At 41.4% G+C, this 24,153-nt stretch overlaps 1 protein-coding gene across 3 annotated transcripts in view; it reads right to left on the bottom strand.

The window, feature by feature from the left end:
* Positions 1-814: 814 nt before the first annotated feature.
* The window catches only part of CREB5 (cAMP responsive element binding protein 5), a 244,611-nt gene continuing 221,272 nt past the window's right edge, over positions 815-24,153 (bottom strand). For all 3 annotated transcript variants that reach the window (XM_052694421.1, XM_052694422.1, XM_052694424.1), the window contains 4 exons: positions 13,751-14,074; positions 9,133-9,360; positions 8,426-8,534; positions 815-7,457 (listed from right to left, as the gene is read on the bottom strand). In XM_052694421.1, the coding sequence (XP_052550381.1) occupies positions 7,294-7,457; positions 8,426-8,534; positions 9,133-9,360; positions 13,751-14,074 (825 nt within the window). In that variant the 3' untranslated portion in view covers positions 815-7,293. The remainder of the gene's footprint in view (positions 7,458-8,425; positions 8,535-9,132; positions 9,361-13,750; positions 14,075-24,153) is intronic.

Genomic DNA, 24,153 nt, shown 5'->3' with positions numbered 1-24,153 from the left:
AGGAGCATCCCTGCAGACTGCCTAGGACATCTCCTTTGATTGACAGCAGACTGACACCACAACCAGGTTCTCTTGGCAGGCTTGTCACTGCAGCAAGACTGCACATTATGGGTCGTGGTCACAGCCATCAGGTCATTGCCCCAGCACGGCAGCACAGTCATAGCATCGTGTGAACCTAAGGATGGGTTCAGGCTGACAAATTTCAGGTTACTATTTGTTCATTGTGCCAAGGTCTGTATTGGACCAATTTATAGTGAGAAATGAGGTTGGCAAGATAACAGGGGCACCACAATTAGAGCTAATTAGCCCAGCAGGAAATCCATTTCCAGGCAGCTTTTGGCAAGAGGCAAGGTTGGCAGGATAACAAGCATAGAGTGTATTTTGATATAAGCACACTCCAGCTGCAAGGAAAAGTAAAATAACAGCTTGTTTCTTCCTTATGCGGAGGCCTCATGTTAGGCTCTACCACATCAATCTATTTGTTTGAGGCTTTGCAGCCTCTGCACTTGGAAAACCTTCAGAGACCTTGCTCCTGCAAGGCCCCAGGTCTTCTAGTAGACACGTGGTGGCCCTGTGCAGTGTGGTCAGCAGGGTGGCCTTGCTCCTGCAGCCACATGGGTGCTGCCCTGCACCCCAATCCTGCAGCAGTTTTGGGGAAGATCAGAGATTTCGCATGGTCAGGCAAGTACAAAGAAGGCATGAGCCACCAGATCTGTTTAAGAGTAGAAACAACGGACGAGCAGCATGGTTAACTTGCAGGAGTTATCTGTATCATAAAATGTCTGGGCTACAGACACAGCCAAACTACTGGAAATATTTGTATTTGAGTGCTTTATTATATTGGAATTGCAGTGATATTATTAACATTTGTACAAATGCACAAAAATCCTGTCTCTTCTAGCTAGAAAGAGATGTAAAAATCTGACCTAGTTGAACAGTCTCAATGAACTCATTGTCCATTTGCAACAATAATGGGTTCACAATGCAACAAAAAGCTTAACATAAAATTAAACATATTAAATGCTGCAGCAGGTATTTACACTTATGTACCAAAAAAAAAAATTATCTCCCTCCGGTAAGGAAGGTGGTTGCTTTACAGAATAAAACAGACAAACAAACATAAAACCTTTGCATACAATACAAACAACCTCAAGCCCAAAACTTACTGTGACAGCACCTTTTTTAATATAATATATATATATTTATATATAAACTTCGATAGTTTAGGCTTACTCCAAGCAGTGCTAAAAGTTCCTTAAAACCAAGACAATGACAATATTCCAAAGAAGTGACTTTCACGGATGATTGCTACCCAGTGTTTAAATTGAGCTGTTACAGACAACAGTACAGAGCTCACCAACATGGGCTGGGAAACACTGGATTCAGATTATAAAGCTGTTGGCAAAGCCCTCGGTGCCAGTTACTCAGAAGAGTGAGCACACCTTGCATGCAAAATGTTTTGGAAGCATGGTAAAGGCTGTCTCTGCTATCTTTGCAACCCCAGCTCCTATGGGTGAGGGGGAAGAAATTCTCTGGAATTTCCTAGAATACAGCAAGGAAAACATTTCCCTTCAGATACGCTATCAGCCCCCCATCCCTTCTTTCCTGATTCTGCTACAATCGCTGTAAGGGCAGAATGAGCTTGCAGTCTTCATTCAGAAAACTGCTGCATGTATTTTAGCCAAAAAGAGATTTGGGTCTCATGGTCTTGCAACATAAGCTGGCACGCTGTTTTGGGGGGAGGGTCAGGAAAAGTTCCACCCAGGGCAACTTAGCATAAGTAACACTTAATTTGCATAAATATAGAACTGGAGATCCTGAATACCAGGTATTTCACATCAGCCTAAATATAGCAAGTTGCAATTATTGATTCCAGTCCAAGAAGAGCCTGGGAAAGGATCAGATTTCCACTTAGTGAATCAATCTTATTGTGAGTGTATGCAAACACTGACATTTTTGGCCTCACAGAGTTTCAAGATTTGCTATAAAGTAGTTTTGAAAGCTATGTAAAACCAACAACAGTAAGCAATTTAGCTTTATATGTAAAGCCACTGATAAAACAGATAACTGTAAGCTCTGAAAAAACATTACTGATATAAACAGTCTTTGCAATAAGACGATGACTTCAGATGATGAAAAAATGAATGACTTTCTTTTTTTTTGGTGTTTAGATAGCTTAAGATTTTATTGCTTTATTTGTCCTTAGAAGTTTTTAGTCTCTTTTGTTAGGTTTTTTTTTTTTAAAGGTGCTGTCCCTAGTCAAGTTATAAGGCAACATATTTTATTGATTTTGACTTTTAATACACAGTATGGCCACTGTTATCACTGCAGCGTCACAGCTGCCGTGGGTTGGACAACAGTCAAAGTGCATTATCATGCACCACAGAGCCAGTCTCCTGACCTCACGCTATTACGCACAGGACACTTTGGTTCTCAGGATGAGAGATTAAAAACGTAGCTTAGATGCTGCCTCACACACTTTGCATAATTAAACATTTATATGCTATCATGAAGAGGGTGTAAAGTCTAAGTCACACTGCAGACTTGGTTGTTTTCAGCTTCTCCATTCGGGCAGGTGTGAGAGACAAGTTGTAGATATGCCACCAGTGAAAGCATATAAATGTATCTGGTGCAAACATCTTACAAGAGAATTATAAATGACTTAACAAGGGAGAGCAAGAGAGCGAGAGCTAAAGTGCAATTTTAAAATAATATAAATAATTGAAACGTAGAAATAAGGAACTAATTAGTTGGAACTGGTTTTGTTTTATAGGCACAGTTTAGTTTTCATGTCTACAGATCAATCTTTTTTTCTTCTTCCCCCTTCGGTAACTTTATCTGATGCATAATGGAGTTTCAATGGTCTGCATTTAAGGAACGCTGCTCAGTAAGAGGACAGAAGGAGCAATGATAAGGCAGTATAGTGCAACTCACTATGTGATATTAGAAGAGAAACAAGAATGGTGTTAGATCTTCCATGGCATAATCAGTCTTTAAAAAAAAAAAGAGAGAAAATAAAAGGCAGGCTTTCCAGTTATATGTTGACCCATGCTTTCTAAAACAAGAGAGCATATTTCCCAACACAAAGGAAACAACTGAAGGTTTGTAATTTGCTTTGCTGTTATTAAAAAAAAAAAAAAAAAGCAGATGCTGCTTTGAGGAAAACATTTAATTCTAGGAATTTCTGTACAAATGACCTCAGCAAACTTTTCCATCTTAGATGGACGTCTTCTGCTTGAGACCCTGAAAGATTAAGATGCACACACACCTAGAGCACTTTATTGCAAAACTAATATTGTAACTTTAAAGGAAAAAAAAATAAAAACAAAACCAAACAGATTCTGTACAAGAATACTGTTCAAATGGAATGTGTTAAAATAACATTTATTAATAAATACTTTATAAAATTCTATGTGAATACTAAATTAATAGATTCCTGTTTTAAAATTGCTTTGGTCCTCATGAGTTTTCATAAATTCACTCTATACGCTTTTTTCTTTTTTTAAAAAAAAGGTATTAGCTGCTAAAAAGCACATTTTGCCTAAACTAAAAGGCTACCTTTAAACGCTAAATATTGTTGCTTAAAAAAATATGAATTCTCAAAAGTTGGGCATTTAACAACACTTATAGCTGGCTTGTTAGTTAATAGGACGGAGTCAGTTAACACACAAAATCCACACGCACCGAGGCACTGAACCATTGACTTTCCACTATTCAGAACATGGGCAGCATACATTTAGCTTCGTAGCAGGAATTAACTCCAAACAGCACAAAATTCTCCATAAATCATCCTCATCGTCCTTATAAACACACCATGATAGCACACAAACTACTTGTCTCCCACAGGCAGTGTCATGAATATGGCTTGCATAAGTTACCCAGGGAAGGGGCCGGGAGAGAAGGAACTAGATCACAGCATAGTTTCTTTCTGATAAAAGTATTGCAATTGTCCGTGGCTGAGATTTCCAACGTACTTCCGCTGTCACGCAACAAGAAATGTCATCCCCAGAAATATCTTTGAGGTGAGCAGGCTTCTTCCCGGCAAAGGAAGCCTGTGCCGAGCAAAGCTGAGCAGGGGAGCTCCCCACCAAGTCCCTGGCGGTGGGACGGGGCCCAGAGTCTGCCAACAGGCTGGGCTTGAGAGGAAGGAGAAAAGCACATCAGACTCCAGCAGCAGCTGGTGGAAAAGCAGGGTTTCTCCTCAAATGAAAGAGCACGGGGAGCGCGGTGACGATGTGCTGAGAGGAAGGCTGCGGTGGGGTGGAGGGGCAGGGTCTGTCCTGTAGTCCTTCCTCAGGCTGCCCCAGCACACAGCCGGCCAAAGGCCTGGGGAAAGGCTGCAGGGTCCCTGCCCTGCAAAACAAGAGTGCTGTAAGGTGGAAGTGAAAATGATGAGCGATATAAGGTGCCTGGCACAGTTGGTCCTTTCACTAATAGAGCTGATACAAATATGCTGTGTGTTGGCTTGGCCTGTGAACCTGTGACAGAGTTACAAGAAGCAATAGCAAATAGCTTTTCATCCTTTACTGATTTCCACATCACTAGCAATGATTATACCTAAAGGCCAATAGTATAGAGAGGAGACATTTCATTGTAATTACACATTTAGGCCAACATGTGCGGTTGGCTTGCCTAGTTAGCATTAAAAAAAGAAATAATTGAGCTATATATAATACACATCAGTCAAACTGTCAAGTTGCTGAATTTAACAAAACTTAGGCAAGGTTTTTGTATTTTTTTTCCTTTTTTTTTTTTTTTTTCCCCCCTTTTTAAAGTAGAGGCTTTCAGTTTAACAGCTAAATATTTTAATTGAGGAGACTGAACAAAATGAAGCTAAACTGTAACTCTAGTGCAGTGCAGCTCAACTGGGTATCCTAATGTTATCAACTACTTAGATTTTTACTTTTTTAACATATTTAGGTGCTACCCATATAGAGGGAAAGTTTGCAAATTAACCCTGTGATGGCATTTTATTTTTCACAGTGAAGGATGACATTCAGACACAGGGGAAAGGCTTATTTTGTCTTTCACATCGTGGATATACAGCTGGAACATTTTGCTCGACTGCATATTTGAAAGAATTTCCTTTGGGAGCCATGATGAAGCAAAACCACTTAGCTGTTACAACCAGAGATTAAAAAAAAAAATTATAGATTCAGTATTTAAAACACTTTAAAAGTATATGTTTGTCTAAAATATAATAGAAAATCCTTTACATTTGTATTTTTTCTTAATTTTTTTTTTGGTTCTTAGACTATATAATCAAGTCAAGATTTACACTGTACATTAAAAATCTTTTTTTGAATGTATTTGCATAAATGGAAAGAGAGCTGTTCAAGAATACTGTAAAAGTTAGTTACCAAGATAAGAACTAATTCAGAAACAATCCTCAGAACTTTGCTTTTCCTTCCAAAAGGGCCCTGCTCCTGACAGCGCCTCTCACTGCACTCGCTTAACTCTCTCCTGCTCTGACAAGAGTCACCCTACTAAAACCTGTGACTCCTCTCGCAACCAAGAAGCAGCAGCTGAGGACAAGAACCTCACTTCAAAATGAAGCGTATTTTGGGCTGGAGTGTTTGCTAGGAATAGCATGAATTATCTTTTGCTATTAAAGATGCAGTTTGAAATGTCTGAAAGTTCATCACCAATTCGGAGCCCAGTCCTGCTCCCTGGGGCAGACGAAGGAGGTGTCACCACTGCCAGCCTTGAGAGCAAAACCAGGTCCCAGGATACTGAAAGGCAAGCATAATTAACTGGCATCATCTCCCTCTGATTTCCCCATCAATCACTGCTACTACTCTGGGATGCAAATCCGTGGTGCTGAGGGGCAGGCACATAGTCCAAACAAAACCCTTAATTGCGGCATAAAGCCCCTTTACAGACCCTCTTTACAGGACTGAATTTTATCCAGTGAGTGCAGTGGAATTTGCCTTTCTTGCAGCACTTTTTAGTGGCTGCACACTCGATAAAACTTTTTTTAATGTCATTATGAGACAATTTCTTACTCGCTGTAAACTGGAGTAAGTGCCATTATGGTCAGCGAAGCTCCACTGATGTCTGCCAGCTCAAAGCCAGTCCATGTACATCCAAGGGGATGCCTGCAGAGACCAGGACTTGCCTTGGTAATTAAAAGTGGCATTTTTCCAACTGGTCAGAATGGTTACGCTGATTTATTTTTCATTTATAGCCTGTGAAATCTGAGGCTGTTAGCTTTCAGTGCTAGAACAATGTAAGCAGGTTAGGGAACAGAACTTTTCTGAATTATATACTACATGGATTTGCTGTGTTAACGACTGGCAGCGCTAAAGAATTGCTGTAATTCTCAGGTGTTACTTGCTATGCCTGCACTGTGCCACAGCCATTTACCCCAACAGCTTACACGGCTGCTAGCATCAACACAGCTGGCTTTCAATCTTGCTTCACCTGCAACTGCACTGCTTTTGCCTTTCCCTGTTTATTAAAAGCACTAAATCAGGAGCATTTCTATTTTTCAAAACAGAAAAGCTCGGTGCAGCCCAGCTGTGGGTGAAGAGCTAGTGAAAGCAGCAGCCGTGCTGGCAGTTTTTAGGTAGGCTTGAAGTTTTTACTTGTTTATCGCTGTTCTCTGAGAGGGGGAGGAGGAGAGGGAAGCCTGGCTAAGAGAAGGGCAGAGGGCTAGGGAAGGGAGAAGTGAGTTGTGAGAACAACTGAAGGACAAAAAGGACAGGGTGGGAGAGAGCTGGAGGAGGATGGCTGGGCAAAAGGGCACTTTACTGGGGTTTGGGTTTATTCCGATAGCCACACACTGTGTAACCGTGTTGAAAGACGAGGTTCTGGTGATAGCACAATTCTAACTCATATTTTATGATGCTGTCAGCAGATGCCCTCTCTCTATATTTATAGCCTAATTACTCCTAGTTACCTACATATGACTCTGTTTAATACTTTTCATGCCTCACATTGGCTAACAAGCTGCAGTTTAACACAACTCCGTATTTCTGAGGCTTCAGGCTAGATTGGTGAGAAGAAAATGTGACTATGTACAGAGACAGTTAGGTTTATAAACAAGTAACTGGTACCAAAAAAACTGGAGAAAGCACCAAAGCATTTCTCAAGCTGATAGCATATTAATTGCATAACTCCCTTTTATGTAACTAAGTATAAAAGACATTTTAATAACTATAAAAATGAAAGCCAGAGTCTTTCAAGAACTGAGGAATCTTCCAGGCTTGAGTTACGGTCAAAAATGTCCTTAGCACAGAGGATGTTTTGATATGCTACCACTTTCCCCTAGCAGTTTCTGATCAACCCGTTTTAAAGGATGGGGTTGATGTCTGTTCTGTGGCTGGCAAGCTGCGTGAGAGTGGAGCTGCCCACAACGTCGCTGACGGAGGAGGAGGTGGTGATGGTGTTGTGCTGGATGACTTGCTGCTGGGAGCATGCTGGGACTGGGCTCGCAGGAGGACTGCTCTCAGGACCTGGAAAAGGATGGGGGACAGAGCGCACATTCAGTCATCTGATGGTAACGCAATGGTAGGAGCCAGTACCTTGAAAAAACACCAAAACCTTAATGGCTATGAAACCAACACCTAGTACAAAACGTCCAGTATCTTAAGATTTATAAAACCTTAATTCTCTATTCGCTCCAGCAGAAATCAGAATTACAGTGTAGTGCACTGCATCACAGAAAATCTAATTCAAGCAACAGTTGACAGGCATGTAATGCAATTATGTATTTTTAATTTGAGTATCGTTAAAGAGACAGATGCATAGTGATGCGGATGAGACAGAAATGGGCTCTATTTTAAGAGAAGGCCGCAATGTAGCAAATATTAACCCAGACGCTCTTCTGAGCCACTCTAGAGCCAAGCAAAGAATTTGTCCATAAATGACCGTACTTGTAAAATGCATCAACTAGACAGAATTGATTCAATGCTGGCATCAGATGTGATTTAAAAAAGAAGAAAAAGGCAAGATAAGAGTTAAAAAGAACAAACCTTGAAAGCCTGCTCCGCGCTTGGTCTGTGCCACAGTCAGAGCACAGTACCGTTTTCGCTGGAGGGGGCTGTAATGCTTTCCTTTATAACTTCCCTTTGGAGAGTTATGTTACTGTGCTGGCAGCGCTGCGCCCAGGAGGACTCTTGCAGGTCTGGAGCTCTGAGTTCCACAGGGATCCTCCACATGGGAGCCAGCATCCATCCGTGCGCATCGCCTTGTGGGGTGGAGGGACAGGGAGGGACCAGCAGTGCTGGGCTGGGTGCAAACTGTGGCTTTTTGGATTTTAAGCAGGGCTGGATAAATAGGGGCAGGAGATGGGACGGCTTGGATGATGTTTGAGAAGAGAGGTTCATGTTGTAATATGGCCAAGGGATTCTGGAGGGAAGAACTAGAAACTGTGTTTTCCTGTGGGTGGTGTGGAGACAGAGTAAGCATACTAGCTACTTACTTAGATATCCTTGTGATTCTTTCTGCATGGCTGTTATCGGACAGTCTTTATGCGTTAACAACAACTGTTTCAGCTGTGCTACCTCATTTTTCAGCATGGAGACCTCATTCTAGAAGAGAAATAGAGTTTGGTTTGCCACAAATCATACAATGCACTGTTACACAAAGTTGAGATCGAAGAAAACAAAAAATGATCCACAACTTGGGAAGAATGTCCTTGACATTATTTTATAACAAACTCCTTTTGAGGGCAACTTGGCTCCCAGATTTGATGCCATAAGCTGACACACAAACTAACTTCTGTGCACACTGTAAGAAGGACACCATTCCTGTGCTTTTAATCTCAAATTTATATTCATTCTCTTCCCTTCGATTTATGCTCCCATCTCACTGGCTTAGAGTTGGGGCTTAGCTACGTGCCCTGCTCTGAAGAAATGCTTTATAGCCAAGGTAATGGCACTTAAAAAACAAAACAGTGACAAGAAAAGAAAATAAATACAGCTCTGTCTAGTGAAGGCTTCTAATCCCAAGACAGCTTTTTCCTGGCTTATCCTGCCAAAATGAAATTATTCCTCTAATTGGAGCACAGACACCTCAACTAACCGCCTTTGATAGTGCCGCGCTCCCACGCAGCAGCGGTTGTGCCGGGGCAGCAGCAAGCACAAAGAGGGCCTCTGTGTCCTTGGGGGCATAGACAGTGGCTCGCACCTGAAGCTGCATGTTTGTCTGGGTGAGTTCTTCTGCTTTCTTTTCCAGTGACATCACCCAGACCTTCCTCTTCTGTCTGCAGCGTGTGGCAGCGGCTCTGTTCCTCTCCAGAAATTTCCTCCTCCTCTCATCAGGGTCTTCATCCACCACCCTTCTCCGGCGGCCTCCAGTGGGCTGTGGCGGCTGTATCGTCTGCGTGGGCTGCATTTGCTGTGCGGCTGGTGAAACCTGTTAAGTAGAGGATTGATAAGGCAATGGGTGGGGGAAAGGAAGAGGGAACGAGGCTGAGGAATGGGGAGCATCTCCCACAGTCGCCCGGTTGGATGGCGGGCCAGGAGAGGCACGCGTTGAAAGACACTGCCAGATGCTTCTAATGTTAGCTGCTGGCAAAGGGCTGCATTGGTTGAAGGGGAGATTTTTTTGAAATGATTCTCTGAATATTAGTAGGAAAAATATTTTTCCCTTACAGCTAGTCATTATAAACTTTCACTAAGGTACTTTCTCTGCCACCATCTATTTCAAAGCTGAAATGTCAAGTTTCTCTCAGCAACCCTTTTAATCAAAGTAGAAGACTGTAGAGGCCTTATTTCTGTCTCTCCTTTCTTCTTGTTTCCTTGGTAATTGCTTCTGAAATTTTGGGACTTTTCTTTTACACATGCTCTTCCACCTCTGCTCAGTATCTCATAGCCTCTAAAGACAGGAAATACAAGTGCTCTGCCATCTGAGTGCACCGGGGAAGCTATGGCAAGGGTGGTGAGCCAGGAGACCTTAATGCCCATGAGATGTAGTTGAAATAAAGGATTTAGGTGTTCACACACATGTGGATTTTGAAGGAAGGCTGGTATCCCATGGAGGTACTGCTGTTTCCTCCTCAGGCATTTTTATTTGTCCTCTTTTTGATCACAGAATCACCAAGGTTGGAAAAGACCTCTAAGATCATCCACTCCAACTGTCCCCCTATCACCCATATTTCCCACTATACCATGTCCCTCAGTACAACATCTAAATGTTTCTTGAACACATGCTATACTCCTTTTTATGGTTATTTGACAGCAATTATGAAAACCACTTACAACCCCTCTGCTATGAAAATATGGAAAACCACATATTAATACCTTTTCAATTGAAGGAGAATATCAGTCTTGCTCCTGAAAGTAATTTGTCTATGCCCTTTCAGAGGAAGCTTGTGATGGAGCCAGCTGCCACCAGACTGTGCTCTGACTTTTCTGGATGAAATGCTCGCCTATGTAGTGGTGAGGAACGAGTATCAGACTTCATGTTCAGTGTTTCTAAAGGCAATAGGCGCTGCCTGGGAATAACAAGCTCTCCGACTGCTTTCCTGCCTCACCATGGTGCCCAGGCCCTTGTGCTCTGGGTTTTTCTTGGGGTTTGGACCTAATTGCTGTAGCACAGCTGGAGACATCTGTGCTACTCCTGCTATTCCTACACCAGTGGAGTCTGGAAGAGTCCAGAAACCTGAATTGTTGACTCAAAATTAACCTTGCTGTTCTAGCAAAGGCCCAAACCTCCAAGGTGCTTCCTTTTGGCTTAGTAAGTGGACATACTCTGAGCTTTGACAGATCGCGTCCTAAATTTCAACTGCACTAATTAACATTTGTTTGCTTAACACATCTGTCTGTCTCAATTAAAATGATACTATCATCTTGCAAGGTTGCTTTTCTGTCTAGAATCTCACCACGAAGTTTGAAGAAGAACTTGCTCCTTTTCCCAGCTGACTTGTGTCAGAGTGGCAATTTTACATATAATTATACTGTGCATCTGATAATTCTTTTCACATAAAGCCAAATTTACTCTCAGTTTGTTGTGCAGACAGGTAATTTCTCTTCTGTAGGAGCAGAAAAGAAAAAAACTAAACAAACAAACTTCTAAAACTAAATAAGCCACCTTGCACCTTCTGCCTTATTCTTAAAATTTTAGCTTGTGTGAAGTCCTCCCATTTGCAATTTAAGCTTCCAGTCCTCTGCTCAACAGGGGGTTGTCCATGTGCTGCAGCCACCATCTCTGCCATAGGAGATGGCCAACGAGGGATACCAGCTGCCCTCCAACCTCTGAGGCCCTGCAATCTGTTAGAATACATCTTAGTAACTGTCTAAGCATCATTCTCTAACAGGATGTCCCCACCCTGCCTATGGACAAACACACTCTAGTAAGAAAGAAAATATATATTAAATATCAATATTAATATATTATTAATACATTAATATAAATATATTAAATTAATGTTAATGTTATCTTTTATTAAATGCCTACCAGATATTCATAGTCAAGACAAATGTAGGACAGGTAATAAAATGAAACATCCCCAACTCTGCTCTACCTCAGCTATCTCTCTGGTAAGTTTGATATGAAAAGGTGTTAATGTGACCAAAATGGCAGTAATAGTATCAATTTTTGCACTAGCTGAAGCAATACAGTTACAGCTTGGTAAAATATCTCTTTCTCAGAAATATATATGTTAGAAGATTATACTTAGCCTTGATCTAATGCTCATCTCCACTCTGCACCATACTACAAAATTAATATCCATCCATTCATCCTGGCAAAACTTAGCTCATTGGGCTCTTCTGGGTCAAAGTGGTAGGTGAAAAGTGTGACATGAATGCTGACATTACAGAACAGTGTGGGGTGAAATAACAGAATTTATGTCATTGGAACACATGGCCCACACCAACATGGGCTGCTTGGCGGGTGGCTTAGAACCAAAGAGTCTGTCTCAGAAGAATAAGGAGGTTGAGAAGTAGTAAAATTCACCATAAAATCAACATCTGCTGGAGCAATCTGATCTCCAAAGAGGCCAATACCACGGAGACTACAGATGAGCTTAGTAAGTAATAATTATTTTATTACTCAGCAAAGTCTTATTTTCTCCCCATGTGTGTATTCAGAAATCACTCTTGTCTTTGCAGCACGAGAACAGGCAAGCAGCAAAAGCTCTGCTGTCTGGGGAAGCAGATGATCCCAGGAGTCCTACTCAGATCCATCAGCCATTGCCTCCATCCACAACCTCTGGGTGACATTTACACCTCTGGTCAAGGTGAAGACCTACTTGGTCCCTGCTGGGGCCCATTGCCTTCATTGACACTGTGTTCCCTGCAAAGCTCACGTTACCACAAAGACCCCGCTCCAGAGACTCAGAGGTGCTGAGACACATCTGACACAGCTTTGTTGCTGCCAGTCGGCCTGCGTGCCCCAGTGCTTGACTGCAAGGAGTACCCAGCGAACAGGGAAAGCAAACCATAAGGAATCTAGGCTGTTCCAATCAGAATGACTCAAAAATGGCTTCAGCAGCACAGAAGGAAACGCAGCTAACACATTGGCTTGTTGGCTGGTGCCTTATCCTTAAATCTGTGAGATTTCACCTGTTGCCTTTATCTGATGCATGGAGTGTTTACTCTCTTATGGATACCCTAGAGAGCCATTCGCTTACTTTTGGTTTCTATGGTATGAGATAACGTCTCTTTATTGGAATTTTTAAACAACTCCAAGAAAAATAACTCATTAACAGATGGGAAAATAATTGAATTCACAAAGTAAAAACTGAACTAAACTAAGGAAAGCTCTGGACATCTTCTCACAGGGGAGTCTGCTGATCTCTTATTTAGACTGTTTCTCTAAAGCTGACAATTCATTTTACATTAGCAAATGCTTTGGGGAAATGCCATGTGCTTGCAGTCTCTGCAATAATAAAGCTAGATGTTAGTAAATAGTTAATGTTGTGGGAGGCTGGGATGTCAGCCAAATCTTCTCATTTTCTTTAATGTTTTCTAAGAGCTTGTCTGAAAGGTATTTGCAAGCAATGCAATACTTCACAGATCTAAATTCTTACGTCTGGCTCATTGTCCTCACTGTATGTACTACCCACCTGCACACCTTTAACATCATCTGAATCCAGTTTAGAACTCCTTTCCTAGTTTAAATCTCTCTCCTTGAACTGGCTTCATTGTCTCTTTCTCCTGACATGACTTTAGGCCCACTATTGCCCACACTGTTGCCTAATCATACACCACACCTAGGAGCTGCAATCCCCTTCACAAGGTCTGAAATCCTTTATCTCTTCCTCTAAGCCTTAAAACTATCTATCTCTACTATCTGCAACATAGACAAGAAATAAATACACCATTGAGTTCAGTGAGGTTGTTTCTTTACATATTGTGCATACACACACATACATAAATTCCTTACTTTGAATATGCATATGTGTGGCCATTTTACTTCACTAAAGATTGTGCTATCTATTTCTGTACACAGAATGCATGCAACTCTTTAAATCTCGGCCTGAGAAGTCAAGCACAATGTACAGTGCAGAACATAGATTCATAATATACTTTGTCCATAAAAGAATAATGTGGCAATGTGCTGAGATCAGAGTAGAGAAAAAACTTGGAGGTCCTTATTAAGTAAGACATTACAAGTGCCAAGAATATTAAGCAGAAAAATAAGTTGTTGATTCATACAATTTTCTCCGTAAAGTCTATGCTTCCCTGCCACCAGTAGCCAGCATTTTTAAGTAGCTGGAGGGTGAGATGCAACACAGGCATGAGACTTTTAATCCACGTAACAGCAAAACTCAGAGATGAAGCATGGCATCAGGGTCTACCTGTGCTTGTCCGCCCGAATGCAGCGGTGGGTGCGGCGAGGTCTGGTGATGTGCTGGGTGCGCGTGAAGGTGCGAGTGGGAGTGGTGGTGGGGGTGATTCTGCTGGTGATGAGGCTGAGGATGAGGATGGTGCGCTGGGTGCTGGTGCTGGTGGGGGTAGGAGTGGTGAGGTGGCAGTGTCTGGTGCTGATGAGGATGTGAGTGCATATGATGGTGTGGCGCCTGGTCCTGCCGCGAGCTCATCATTTCCATCATGTGGCCCATGGTGTTCATATTCCCGTTCGACATGGCAGCAGGGTGATGAGTCAGTGCTGCCTTCAATCTCTGGAACAAAGCAAAGAAGAAAATTTATGTGTGGAGTTCAGAGCATTCAGAATAACATTTCTGGTGTAGAACTGGTACCTTGTGCTTTGAGATTTTTTTTTTCTTGTTGTTCCCTTGATAAAACACATCTTATTTCAGTTTGAGAAAGAATATATTCTTGGGCTCTAATCTAATTTTCCACTGTAAGTATGTAAAGATGTAAACATGTGAATTGAAACTCAACAGTTGCACATTTCCTACTGTGCTGCTGAAGAGAAATAACTTGCTTTCCTTCTTTCTTGTTTGACCAGCTCAGTACCCTCAGTTTCATCAAGTTGTTATTCTTTCAGTTTTAAAAAGAAAGGTCTGATTAAAATAAAGGTGAAAAAAAAGTCTGATATTTAGTTCTCCTCTCCATTGTACTATAGATTTTATTTAAAAGACCACTGATAAATACACCACATTGACATGTGTTTTTAAAGTTCAAGTTTAAAGTATTCTACTATTGTAAGAGCACTCAACCTGTGTTGCTATTTTTTTTCATTAGAAAGAAAAGAAAATTGCAAGGGTGGTCTCAACCGGGTCCTTTTTCTTTACAGAAAGTTCAAATGTATTCTACGTTATCATGCACTAAACTCTTCTCCTCATGTTTTGTTGGTCCTGGAGCGCTGACCAGGAAAATGCTCTCCTTAATATTAATAAGATTCTACCAGAAACCACCAAAGAGTAATGGGAAGGGCTGCTAGATTTTGAACTATGAGATATGGTACTTGTGTACCAAGATGACAAATAACTGAAATACAGAGAAAAAAATGTTCCCGTTCAGCACAGTTGCAGGGTCACCCCAAAGCTGCGAATTATACCAGAAATACAGGAAAAGCTGCAAGAAATGGTAGTGGTAGAAGCAACAGAGGTGTGCATTTCCCTGTGGCAACCACTGTAGGGCACAGATAACAGTCAGAAGATCCTACAGCCAATGTGGATAACTCTTGTCAAGTGGAAGAGTAATCACAATATCATAGGATCACAGAATCACAGAATGGCTTGGGTTGGAAGGGATAGCAAGGATCACCAAGCTCCCCTACTGAAGGCAGGGCCATCAACCTCCATATCTAATACTAAACCAGGCTGCCCAGGGCCCCATCCAACGTGGCCTTGAACACCTCCAGGGATGGGGCATCCACAAACTCTCTGGGCAGCCTGTTCCAGCACTGAACTGCATTTTGGTTTTGTCTCTAAAGCAAAACCAAATTGTCAGGAAACACAGGATCTGTATATAAGAATTTCAATATATATTGAAATAACATCTGTCTGTGCAACTCTATTGCAAGGTAATGGGTAAAGGATCCTATGTTCAAAGTTGCTACTGTTTTCTGTACCTGTATACTACTGTTACCGTGTTTGTATATTTGTATACCCTTTTCTATTTGCACAAACATTGCATCAAACACAAACATATTCTTAACCAAAGCAAAACAAAAGGTAAAATATTAGGGAAAAAAAAAAAAAAAAAGGAAAAATTTTAGGAGGAAAAAAAAAAAAGTAACAGTATCAATTCAAAATATTTTCTCATAATTTTTGCATGCCAAATGTTTTTGCAGAAGGTCATTCTACTGAGGTATTTTAATAGATTTATTGATTCAAATTCAGTATGCTGTTTCACTAACGATCAACTGGCTGAATAAGAGTTTTTTTAAAAAAGAAAACTTACAGGTACTTTGTAAGAGATATCTACGTCTCAGCTGTATTAAGGAAAACTAGATTGCTGACTTTAATAAGTTTCTTCACTGAAAGCCTATCAAATTATTGCTATACTACGGCACCTCACAATCTTCTCAAATTGATGCAATTATGACAGCAAAGTTAAGTGTCTCTTACCCTACTGCTGAGCACTTATTCTGTACGTCCAAACTGTGCTCAGTCTAACACCCACAGCAGTAACCTGTCCTAGACATAAAGGAAGACTTGCGTAGCACTTAGAACTGATCAAGACCTTTATTGTGAAGCAGCACTCAGCTCTTAAGCCAAAGCATCAGCGAAAGCTATCATAACTCTTTTCTGAATTGCGGTGCAAAACCAGACTCATGTTAGCCAGCATTTTTCAAAGGATGAACACCTAAGAAAATCTGCCAATGCTATATTTGTCAAAAAGTTCTGAAACTGACCTGCAGCATGGTGCATTCTAAGTTGCAGACTTTTAAAGCAAAAAAAAAGAAAAAAGAAAAACCTCAAAACTCAGTATGTGAAGAATCGTTCTTTTTCAGCTGTAAAAACTGTGGCTTACTAGTGTGGCGCAACTTCAAGGAGGATAAATTATTTTGTTTTCTTTCCACAGCCTCTTCTACCACATCCATTTATTTAAGATAGCAAATCAAGAGAGACTGTGAGAGGTCTGATGTGCAGCTGGTTTCAGTCAATGGGGGTCATTTCCATTTGGTCTGTGTATTTTACAAGCTCCTTGTTCACTGTTCCCAATGGGAGGGTGGGCCAGCTGCCCTGGATCAGAGTCCTGGTCAGAAACCAGCTATCTACCTCACCCTGTCCCAGCACAGCAGCAGCCATTGCCTGGCCCTTGTGTCCCTGTAGCTTTGTGCTTAGATCAGATCTGCAGCAGAGACAGCCCAGCATGCACATGCACCCAGGGCAGCGTTTATCTTTCATTACCGAGTTGCTGCTGCCAATCAGAAACATTTGGGGAACCATAATTTTTTTTTTTCATTCAGTCTTCAGTGAGATCAATTGATTTTGATGTTTTAGTTGGAGCACAGGGGGAAAAAATGAGCAGAACTTTGCAAGATCTTTGCACTGGGTATATGTAGAGCTGGAAGGGAAGGCTGCATTTTTGTTATTGTTCTTTTTATGTGTGTTAATTGCAAACAGCTGTTTTGTTTTAGTGTCAAATAAATCTAGAATGAAATTATAACTCAGGACCAAATCCTGTGGATGTTCAGGTTTTTGGGAAGTGTGTCACTGACCGCACTGGGGCCTGGGGACACTCAGTAGCACATGGGGCCAGATGGAGGACTCATCACTCAGATCTGCTGTCATCAAAAAGCAAAACTTCTGCCAACCTCAGTGACAGTGTTCCTTAGGACCCAGTCCTCTTCACACCTTTTTGAAGTGCAGTCTTAAAAAAATCCCCAACAGCCTGGAGTTCCCACTCAAGCCAACAAGAAATGCAGATACTCATCAATCTTAGGCCCTAGATGATTTATTATTATTATTATTTGATCAAACTGACACGTCAACCGACATCAGTTACAAGCAGATTTCCACCTGATCACTGTCATTTCCATTCATGATTGCCTTTGGGACAGATGAATGAGACACTGTTTCACAGAGCACAGTCTGCTTCGCCTCTGATCAAGTAAATAAAGCAAATTCCCTTTTGATCCTACAGGAAGCCAGAAGAACATGCACTCTCACATTTGATGTTTAGAAGGAAATGGAAACAATGGAAAATATTGCCCCACAGATACGAGTATAGTGTTCCCTGTGCTATTGCTCGTGGTTAAGCACTTAACTGACACATTTAGTTTAAAGCCATCCCACTGTATATCATATAAAGCTAACACCTCAAATAAGCTATCACTGAACTGGAAATACTGTTTTCTGGAAACAGCTTGTTCTGATCCTAAAACCTGACATTATGGCGCAATGAATTACTTGGTGTCTTTCTCTGTATCAACATTAACCACAATATATTTGTGGTCTGCCAAAAACAGGCTTCAAGAATTTCAGATTGTGAATGAAAAAGACTATCAGCTTTCCAAACACTCCTCAGCTCAAGAACTTGCTGTTTTTCTAATACTTCTTAATCATGACATGGATTTCAGGGTTGTCTTAGTTTTACCCCACTTTTCTTTCTCCAAAATTGCTAGCAAAAATTACCAGGATTATTTCAATTTGTTCAAAGGAAAAAAAAAAAAAGATAATTAGAACTGTTATTTTGGAGGTCGCTTTTCTCACAACTCAAATCACTCTGGGAGTTTCATATTTATATAAATATTTATAACATTTTAACAAGTTATATTTAGAGTACAACAGACTATAAATATTACAGTATATGCCATAATATATACATGAAAATAAACTAAAACTTCCTCCCATTTATTTTTTTGTGGGGAAACAAAGAAAAAATCTCTCCCAGTTTTACAGATTATTACTTGAGTGCTCTATGACTGCATCAGGCAACAAACTATTATATCATCCAGATGAATTTTATGTTGGGACAGGCATGAGATCTGGTTTTGAATAGGATTGAATTGCTCTGAACAAGTATGCATCTTTGCACTCAGAAAAGCCTCTCTTCCTCTTTTAGCCCCCATGCCCAAATTCTGCTGAATTAGAGACAAGAACAGCTGTACTATCAGCTCAATGTCTGGTATATTTGTATCAGGAGATTTTATCAGGTCCCTGAAGTCAGATGGAATATAATCTCAAAGATATTTCTTGCACTGGTTAGTGGCTGTGATTCTAGTGCCTGTTACACAGGGATGCAATAAGTTCGCTGCAGGGAAGAGGCTGGAGAGGAGCGGGAAATCAGAACAATACAGACATAAACATCTCTATGCTCCTGCAATCAGATAGTAACCTCAAGGTGAAAATCTTGATTAGCCAAACTTTATGGCAAGAATCCCATAGATTCCAGTGACACCAGTATTGCTTTCTCATCTGTGATGATCAAGTTTTCTTTTTACACCAGTTCTCAAACCCAAGATGAATACATGGAGTTGAGCTGGTGGAAGCTAGAGCCAAGAACAGAACATCACTCAGCATATGCCATGGCGTCACACGGAATTTAATCCTTTCTTCAATGACGGTGATGAGAGAACTTACGTGTAAATGTCACTCTGGTCTTTTATAGCTGGCTGCCTACAAGCACTTCACAGTGTCAACAACAGAAACCACTGTTCCCAAATGTTCCACTCGCGTTCGTAAAAGCAAATTGGAGGCGATTCATCTCCACCCAGTAAGTGAATTGCGGATACTTATGACCGCATTTCAGATACTGGTGATTAGAAAGTCTCCAAAGCCATATTAACTGCTTGCTCCTTCATTTCTCCTGCAATAAAATAAAGTCCTGCATTTTGACAGAAGGAGGAGTGAGAGGTGTGAGAAGGACATGAAATCCAGAACTGAAGTGACACGTTGCACTAATGAAAAGAGAAAAGGGGGATGCATTTAATTCACAGCTTACTGGTAAACAGTGCCAAACTGCTAATCTTCTAATTATTTTCATGTTGCTTGGCAAATCTGAATTGTACTTTTCCTTTCCTTCGTACTTTCTTGCCCACTTAGGTTTTGTAACACCACTAACAATGGATCGTCATCAAGACTTCAGAACAGCTTAGTTTCTAACAAAAACAACAAATTTGCTCCCTTGTCCTTCCAAACACAAACAGAATTAAACCTCAGCAGAAAGCAGCAGTGAGAACCAACTGCAAACAATCAAACCAACAATAAAACTAATAGACATCATGCTGCTCGAGGACGGGTCAGCTGTAAGAGCTGCTGCACTTGGAGGAGTCTGGCTTTCCAATGACATCAAGATAAGTGACACCACTCCAGACTAGAGCCAGTTTTAAATAATACAATACAGGTTGCAACTAGAGTGGCCCAGGGGTACTTGGCCAGAACCAACATCTTCTGGTGATGGCATTTCATTGAGAATGGAAACGGCTCAGAAACAACAGAAAACACAAGAGATCACAGCCCATCTCCACCTAGAAGTTTCCCTCTCTTCATCTCAAAGCAACTCACCAAGGAGATAAGCATCATTATCCCCGTGCAATGCACCACCTTTATAAGGATGAGCAGTAGAGAAATGCTAAATTCTCCATGCCTATTCTGCATGTATTTTACTGAACAAATAAATTATGAGCAAGACAGAAAATACACTGAAAATACAGTTTGCACTTCTCACTGTATACGACTTATTGCATGAATCATTTCTCAGTGTAGTGTTAAACAACTGGGTTTGATTTGCACAGGAGTCAGGAAATGTAAAGTTCAAAAAATCAAACCCCTAATTCCCACAAAGTCTAAGTCAACCCCTGCATTTGTATCCACGACAAGGGATATTTAATTATGTAATCACATAACAGACAGCAAAATGATTTATTACTGGCAAATGGTGTCATATAATTTCAACATACAATACCAATGAAAGGATCCAAAAAATACAACCAGTTTCTGTCTCATTTCCCCTCTGTGTGCCAGAGTCCAGAAGTGAAACTGCTACTTAGCTGCTACCTACCCCTGGAGAGGCAGGTTTCTGACTGCAAAATGCCTGACACTGTGGGGATTAATTGCCTGTCCCTGCTGTCAGTAGGCAAGCACATATCTCATCTCCATCCTCATTCTCCAAATGGACAGTTTTTTGCTTAGTTACTCTGCTAGATTTATCAATATTATATTCCCATGCCTGCCAAGTTATCACCTGCGAAAAACATAGAAAAGGAGGTGGCAAAAAAATTGTCTAGTGTTACACTCTGCAAAGAAGGGGCAAACTAGGGGTCAACAGAACCTGAATCTGCAATGTCCAGATGTCTTCTGTAATGCCCGTATTACAGCATATTCTAGAGCTGAAAACAACAAATCTTTCAATGCACTGGATGTGGAATATTCCTCATTACTTCCTTGCTCCTGCAAGCAAAGTCTGTATCCAGGTTTCTAAAACCATGTTCCTATCTTCCAAACAATAAAAGGGGGTTTGGGGGTTGGACTCGATGATCTCTGGAGGTCCCTTCCAACCCCTACAATTCTGTGATTCTGTGATTCTGTGAAAAGCAGGAAGTCCATGCACAGTGCTGATGCTGCTATATATATCTTGCTTGAACACAGAATGAACACTTACAAATGTATTAAAGGAGAAAAGTGGGAATTGAATTCAGAGGAAATTTAGGATTTGACTATACAAGCCAGATACAGAGCAAAGCCTCAAATCAGAGTGCTTTCTAACATTGAGAAAAACTGTAGGTTTGGGCATTTTAATCCGTACTCAAAGATCCGAGTGGATTAGTGCTGTACAAATTCCTCTCAGCAGAATACTGCTCTGAAATCTCAAGACTCCTGAAAGAGTTATTTTGGTTTCTTGCAGAGGATGCAAGCTGCTGGCTTGCTTTTTCCCTCTTACAGGCCTAATATACACACCAACGACATGAGAAAGGCAGGTTCAAAGTCTTTCTCTGTCTGAAGATTTCTGAACTTTCATCACCCACCTCTCACTAAGAGTGATTATGATTAAGTCATTCATATTCAAAGAAAAATGCCATCCAAGTATATAAAATTTGGGTTGTTTTTTGTTGTTTTTTTTTTTCCCTTTTCCCCTTCACTAGTGTGATTTTGAATACTCGTTTTTCCTGGATTAAACCCAGCACATTTAAAGGACTACTAGCAAGCCAGAAATGGGATACATGTGCAGTTAAAAGTGCTTTGATTTCATCCCAGATGTGCAGTGCTCAAGGGCGTACACATACACACACACAGTAATCCAGAGACTGAGTATAGGCTATGATCTGATCTGCAGATTTTGCTTCAAGATTATACCAACCAGACTCTGAAATGCAAAACCAAAGGCCTGACCACTTACAGTCATTTGGGATCCCAGGGCACTTTGTGAAGGACTATTGATGTTCATTAGCCTATTGGCCTGATTGGAGAATTGAATGCAGGTAATTAGACTTTGTTTCATTGCCACTTAGTTTCAGATGAAGTTATTTTTCCCCTTTATTTCTAAAATTAAGTAATTCCCGAAACATTTTTCAAGCATTCCTGGATTTTTTTTTTATTTTTTTTTCCTAAAGAAAAGACTAGAACTTAAGGTACAGGATAGTGACATATAAAATGAGAATATGCTTAAAGGTTATTTCACACTTTTCTAAAGCTGAGTTCCAGCATTTGATGAAAAGGACAGACGAGGAGAGGAGAGGAGAGGAGAGGAGAGGAGAGGAGAGGAGAGGAGAGGAGAGGAGAGGAGAGGAGAGGAGAGGAGAGGAGAGGAGAGGAGAGGAGAGGAGAGGAGAGGAGAGGAGAGGAGAGGAGAGGAGAGGAGAGGAGAGGAGAGGAGAGGAGAGGAGAGGAGAGGAGAGGAGAGGAGAGGAGGAGAATTGTAATCTATGACAACAGCTATCTGCAAGAATATAATGCATATTTAGCACTGAACGTGTATCAGTGTTGATATGTACTGTTCTTTCACAACCTCATGCAAGGTCTCTCATGCTTTCCCACCTTTCCCAGTGGAAAGTTCTCCTGACCTCAACCACTAGTCTGCTGCCCTTCACCATGTTCTCCATCCATAAGGCCATCTCTCTTTGTTCACGTGCAGCTCGAGTTGCTGCCTTATTTTTCACCATCAGGCATGGATCAGCTGTTTTTAAGCAGTGGCATCTGAGTCAGAGACATTGAGTTTCAAGGCTACCTGAGGCTCCAAAAAGAAGAGATTCTCTACTCAACTACTCAAGGAACATTTCAACTCTGTATCATCTAGCCTTTCCATCAGTTCTTTGAGGATTTTTAACATTTCAGCACAGCTACTGTGTAAAATGAGAAATAATAATAATAACTAAAAAACAAAAAAAAAACAAAAAACCTCTCAGAAATATTCTTCTTTTTGGGGAAAAAAAAAAAAAAAAAAAAAAGCATGGCATGGTTTATGCTAATAGGTTCTCTGTGTTTGAAGAGGCTAGGAATATATCCCAGCACTCTTACTGTGGCTCGGCTGACAAGCAATGACTTATTAAAACACAGTATTTCAGCTTCTCACTCTCTTCTGTTCTGTAGAATTACTTTTTGGTACTACTACTTTACAGAGCAATGTGTCAGAGCAAACAGAAAAACAGCCTTCCCTGGGGAAGGGAAAGATGCTGTCTGCTTGGTAAGCCATTGACTCATTCACCCATTTCTGGACAGCTGGTTGCTGGTCTGGGCTGTCCTACACACACCACAGGACACAGAACAAATTTCCATGGCTCAGAGACCTGGCTAGACTCACAGCTGTAGCGGCTGAACAGGAGCAGGATTTCCTTTCCAGCATTGACAGGTACGGAGAGCATCCTGCCTCACTTGATTGTGACACTATGGATTTTGGCAAGGACACTCAGCAAGTGTCTCCCACAGACATGCACACCTTTCCATTCACAAGTCACCTGCCAGAAGCAGAGGGACAGGTAATGTGGGCTTACAGGGCTGCACTCCTGTCCTTTCTCACTGTCCTCCGCAGGACAATCGAGTATTTAAAGAAGTGTGTCCAACAGCTCCTGCTATTGCTCTACCTTCCTTTTTAAATATTTCTTGTGTATTTGTAATGAGCACAGGAGAAAGGCATAAATACCGTCCTGTTTTGGTGCTTAACACATCTTCCTGTCTCTTCTGCCAGCCTTGCCAGCAGCATTATCCATCTTCCTGACACCACCATTGTCTGATTCATTTGACATATGCACCAGAAAGAAAAGTCATGTTCTGAACAAGATCATAGCGCTGTGATCTCATTCGCGTCTCCTCAGTGACTGCACTTCACAGCATCTCTCAGCTCTCAGTCTCTCAGGGGCTGGTGACTTTTCCAGCTTTCTCACTGCAAACTTTATGGAATAGAAATCACTGAGTCCACATGTCCCATTATTTTCCTCTCATTTGAAATAAAAAAAGCCTCATACCCACCTCACATTGTGAAATTCAGGTAGAAGTTATGACTAAGTTTCCCCTTTTGGCAGGCACACCAACGAGTCAGTTTAGGACTGGTCTCCTCATAGGTAACTGCATCTCTCATTACTCTCTGTGTGCTACATCAGTCTCAGCTGCAGGAGTGCACATCTCAGGGTTGGCCAGAGATGGCTGTGTTCTGGCAGATGGGGCACAGGCACCCTCCCCCAGACATGTGGCTGCCAGTGGGAGGATGGAGCTGGGGCATCCTGCTCCCTCTGATGCATACCTGTGTGTGCAAACCACTTCACCCCTGCTCCTCTAACACATCCCTGTGTCCCACAGTGTCCATCTCTCCTGTCCACTGAGCAGTGGGATTTTCAGCATCCCACCACTGCCTGTAGTATAACCTTTATATATATATATATACTTATATATATACCTTTAAAGGTAGTGTA

Source organism: Tympanuchus pallidicinctus, unplaced genomic scaffold (genome assembly GCF_026119805.1).
Source record: "Tympanuchus pallidicinctus isolate F22 unplaced genomic scaffold, pur_lepc_1.0 scaffold3, whole genome shotgun sequence".
Taxonomy (NCBI): domain Eukaryota; kingdom Metazoa; phylum Chordata; class Aves; order Galliformes; family Phasianidae; genus Tympanuchus; species Tympanuchus pallidicinctus.
Note: the sequence above shows the minus strand (reverse complement) of the source record. Positions and strands in the feature narration are given on the sequence as shown.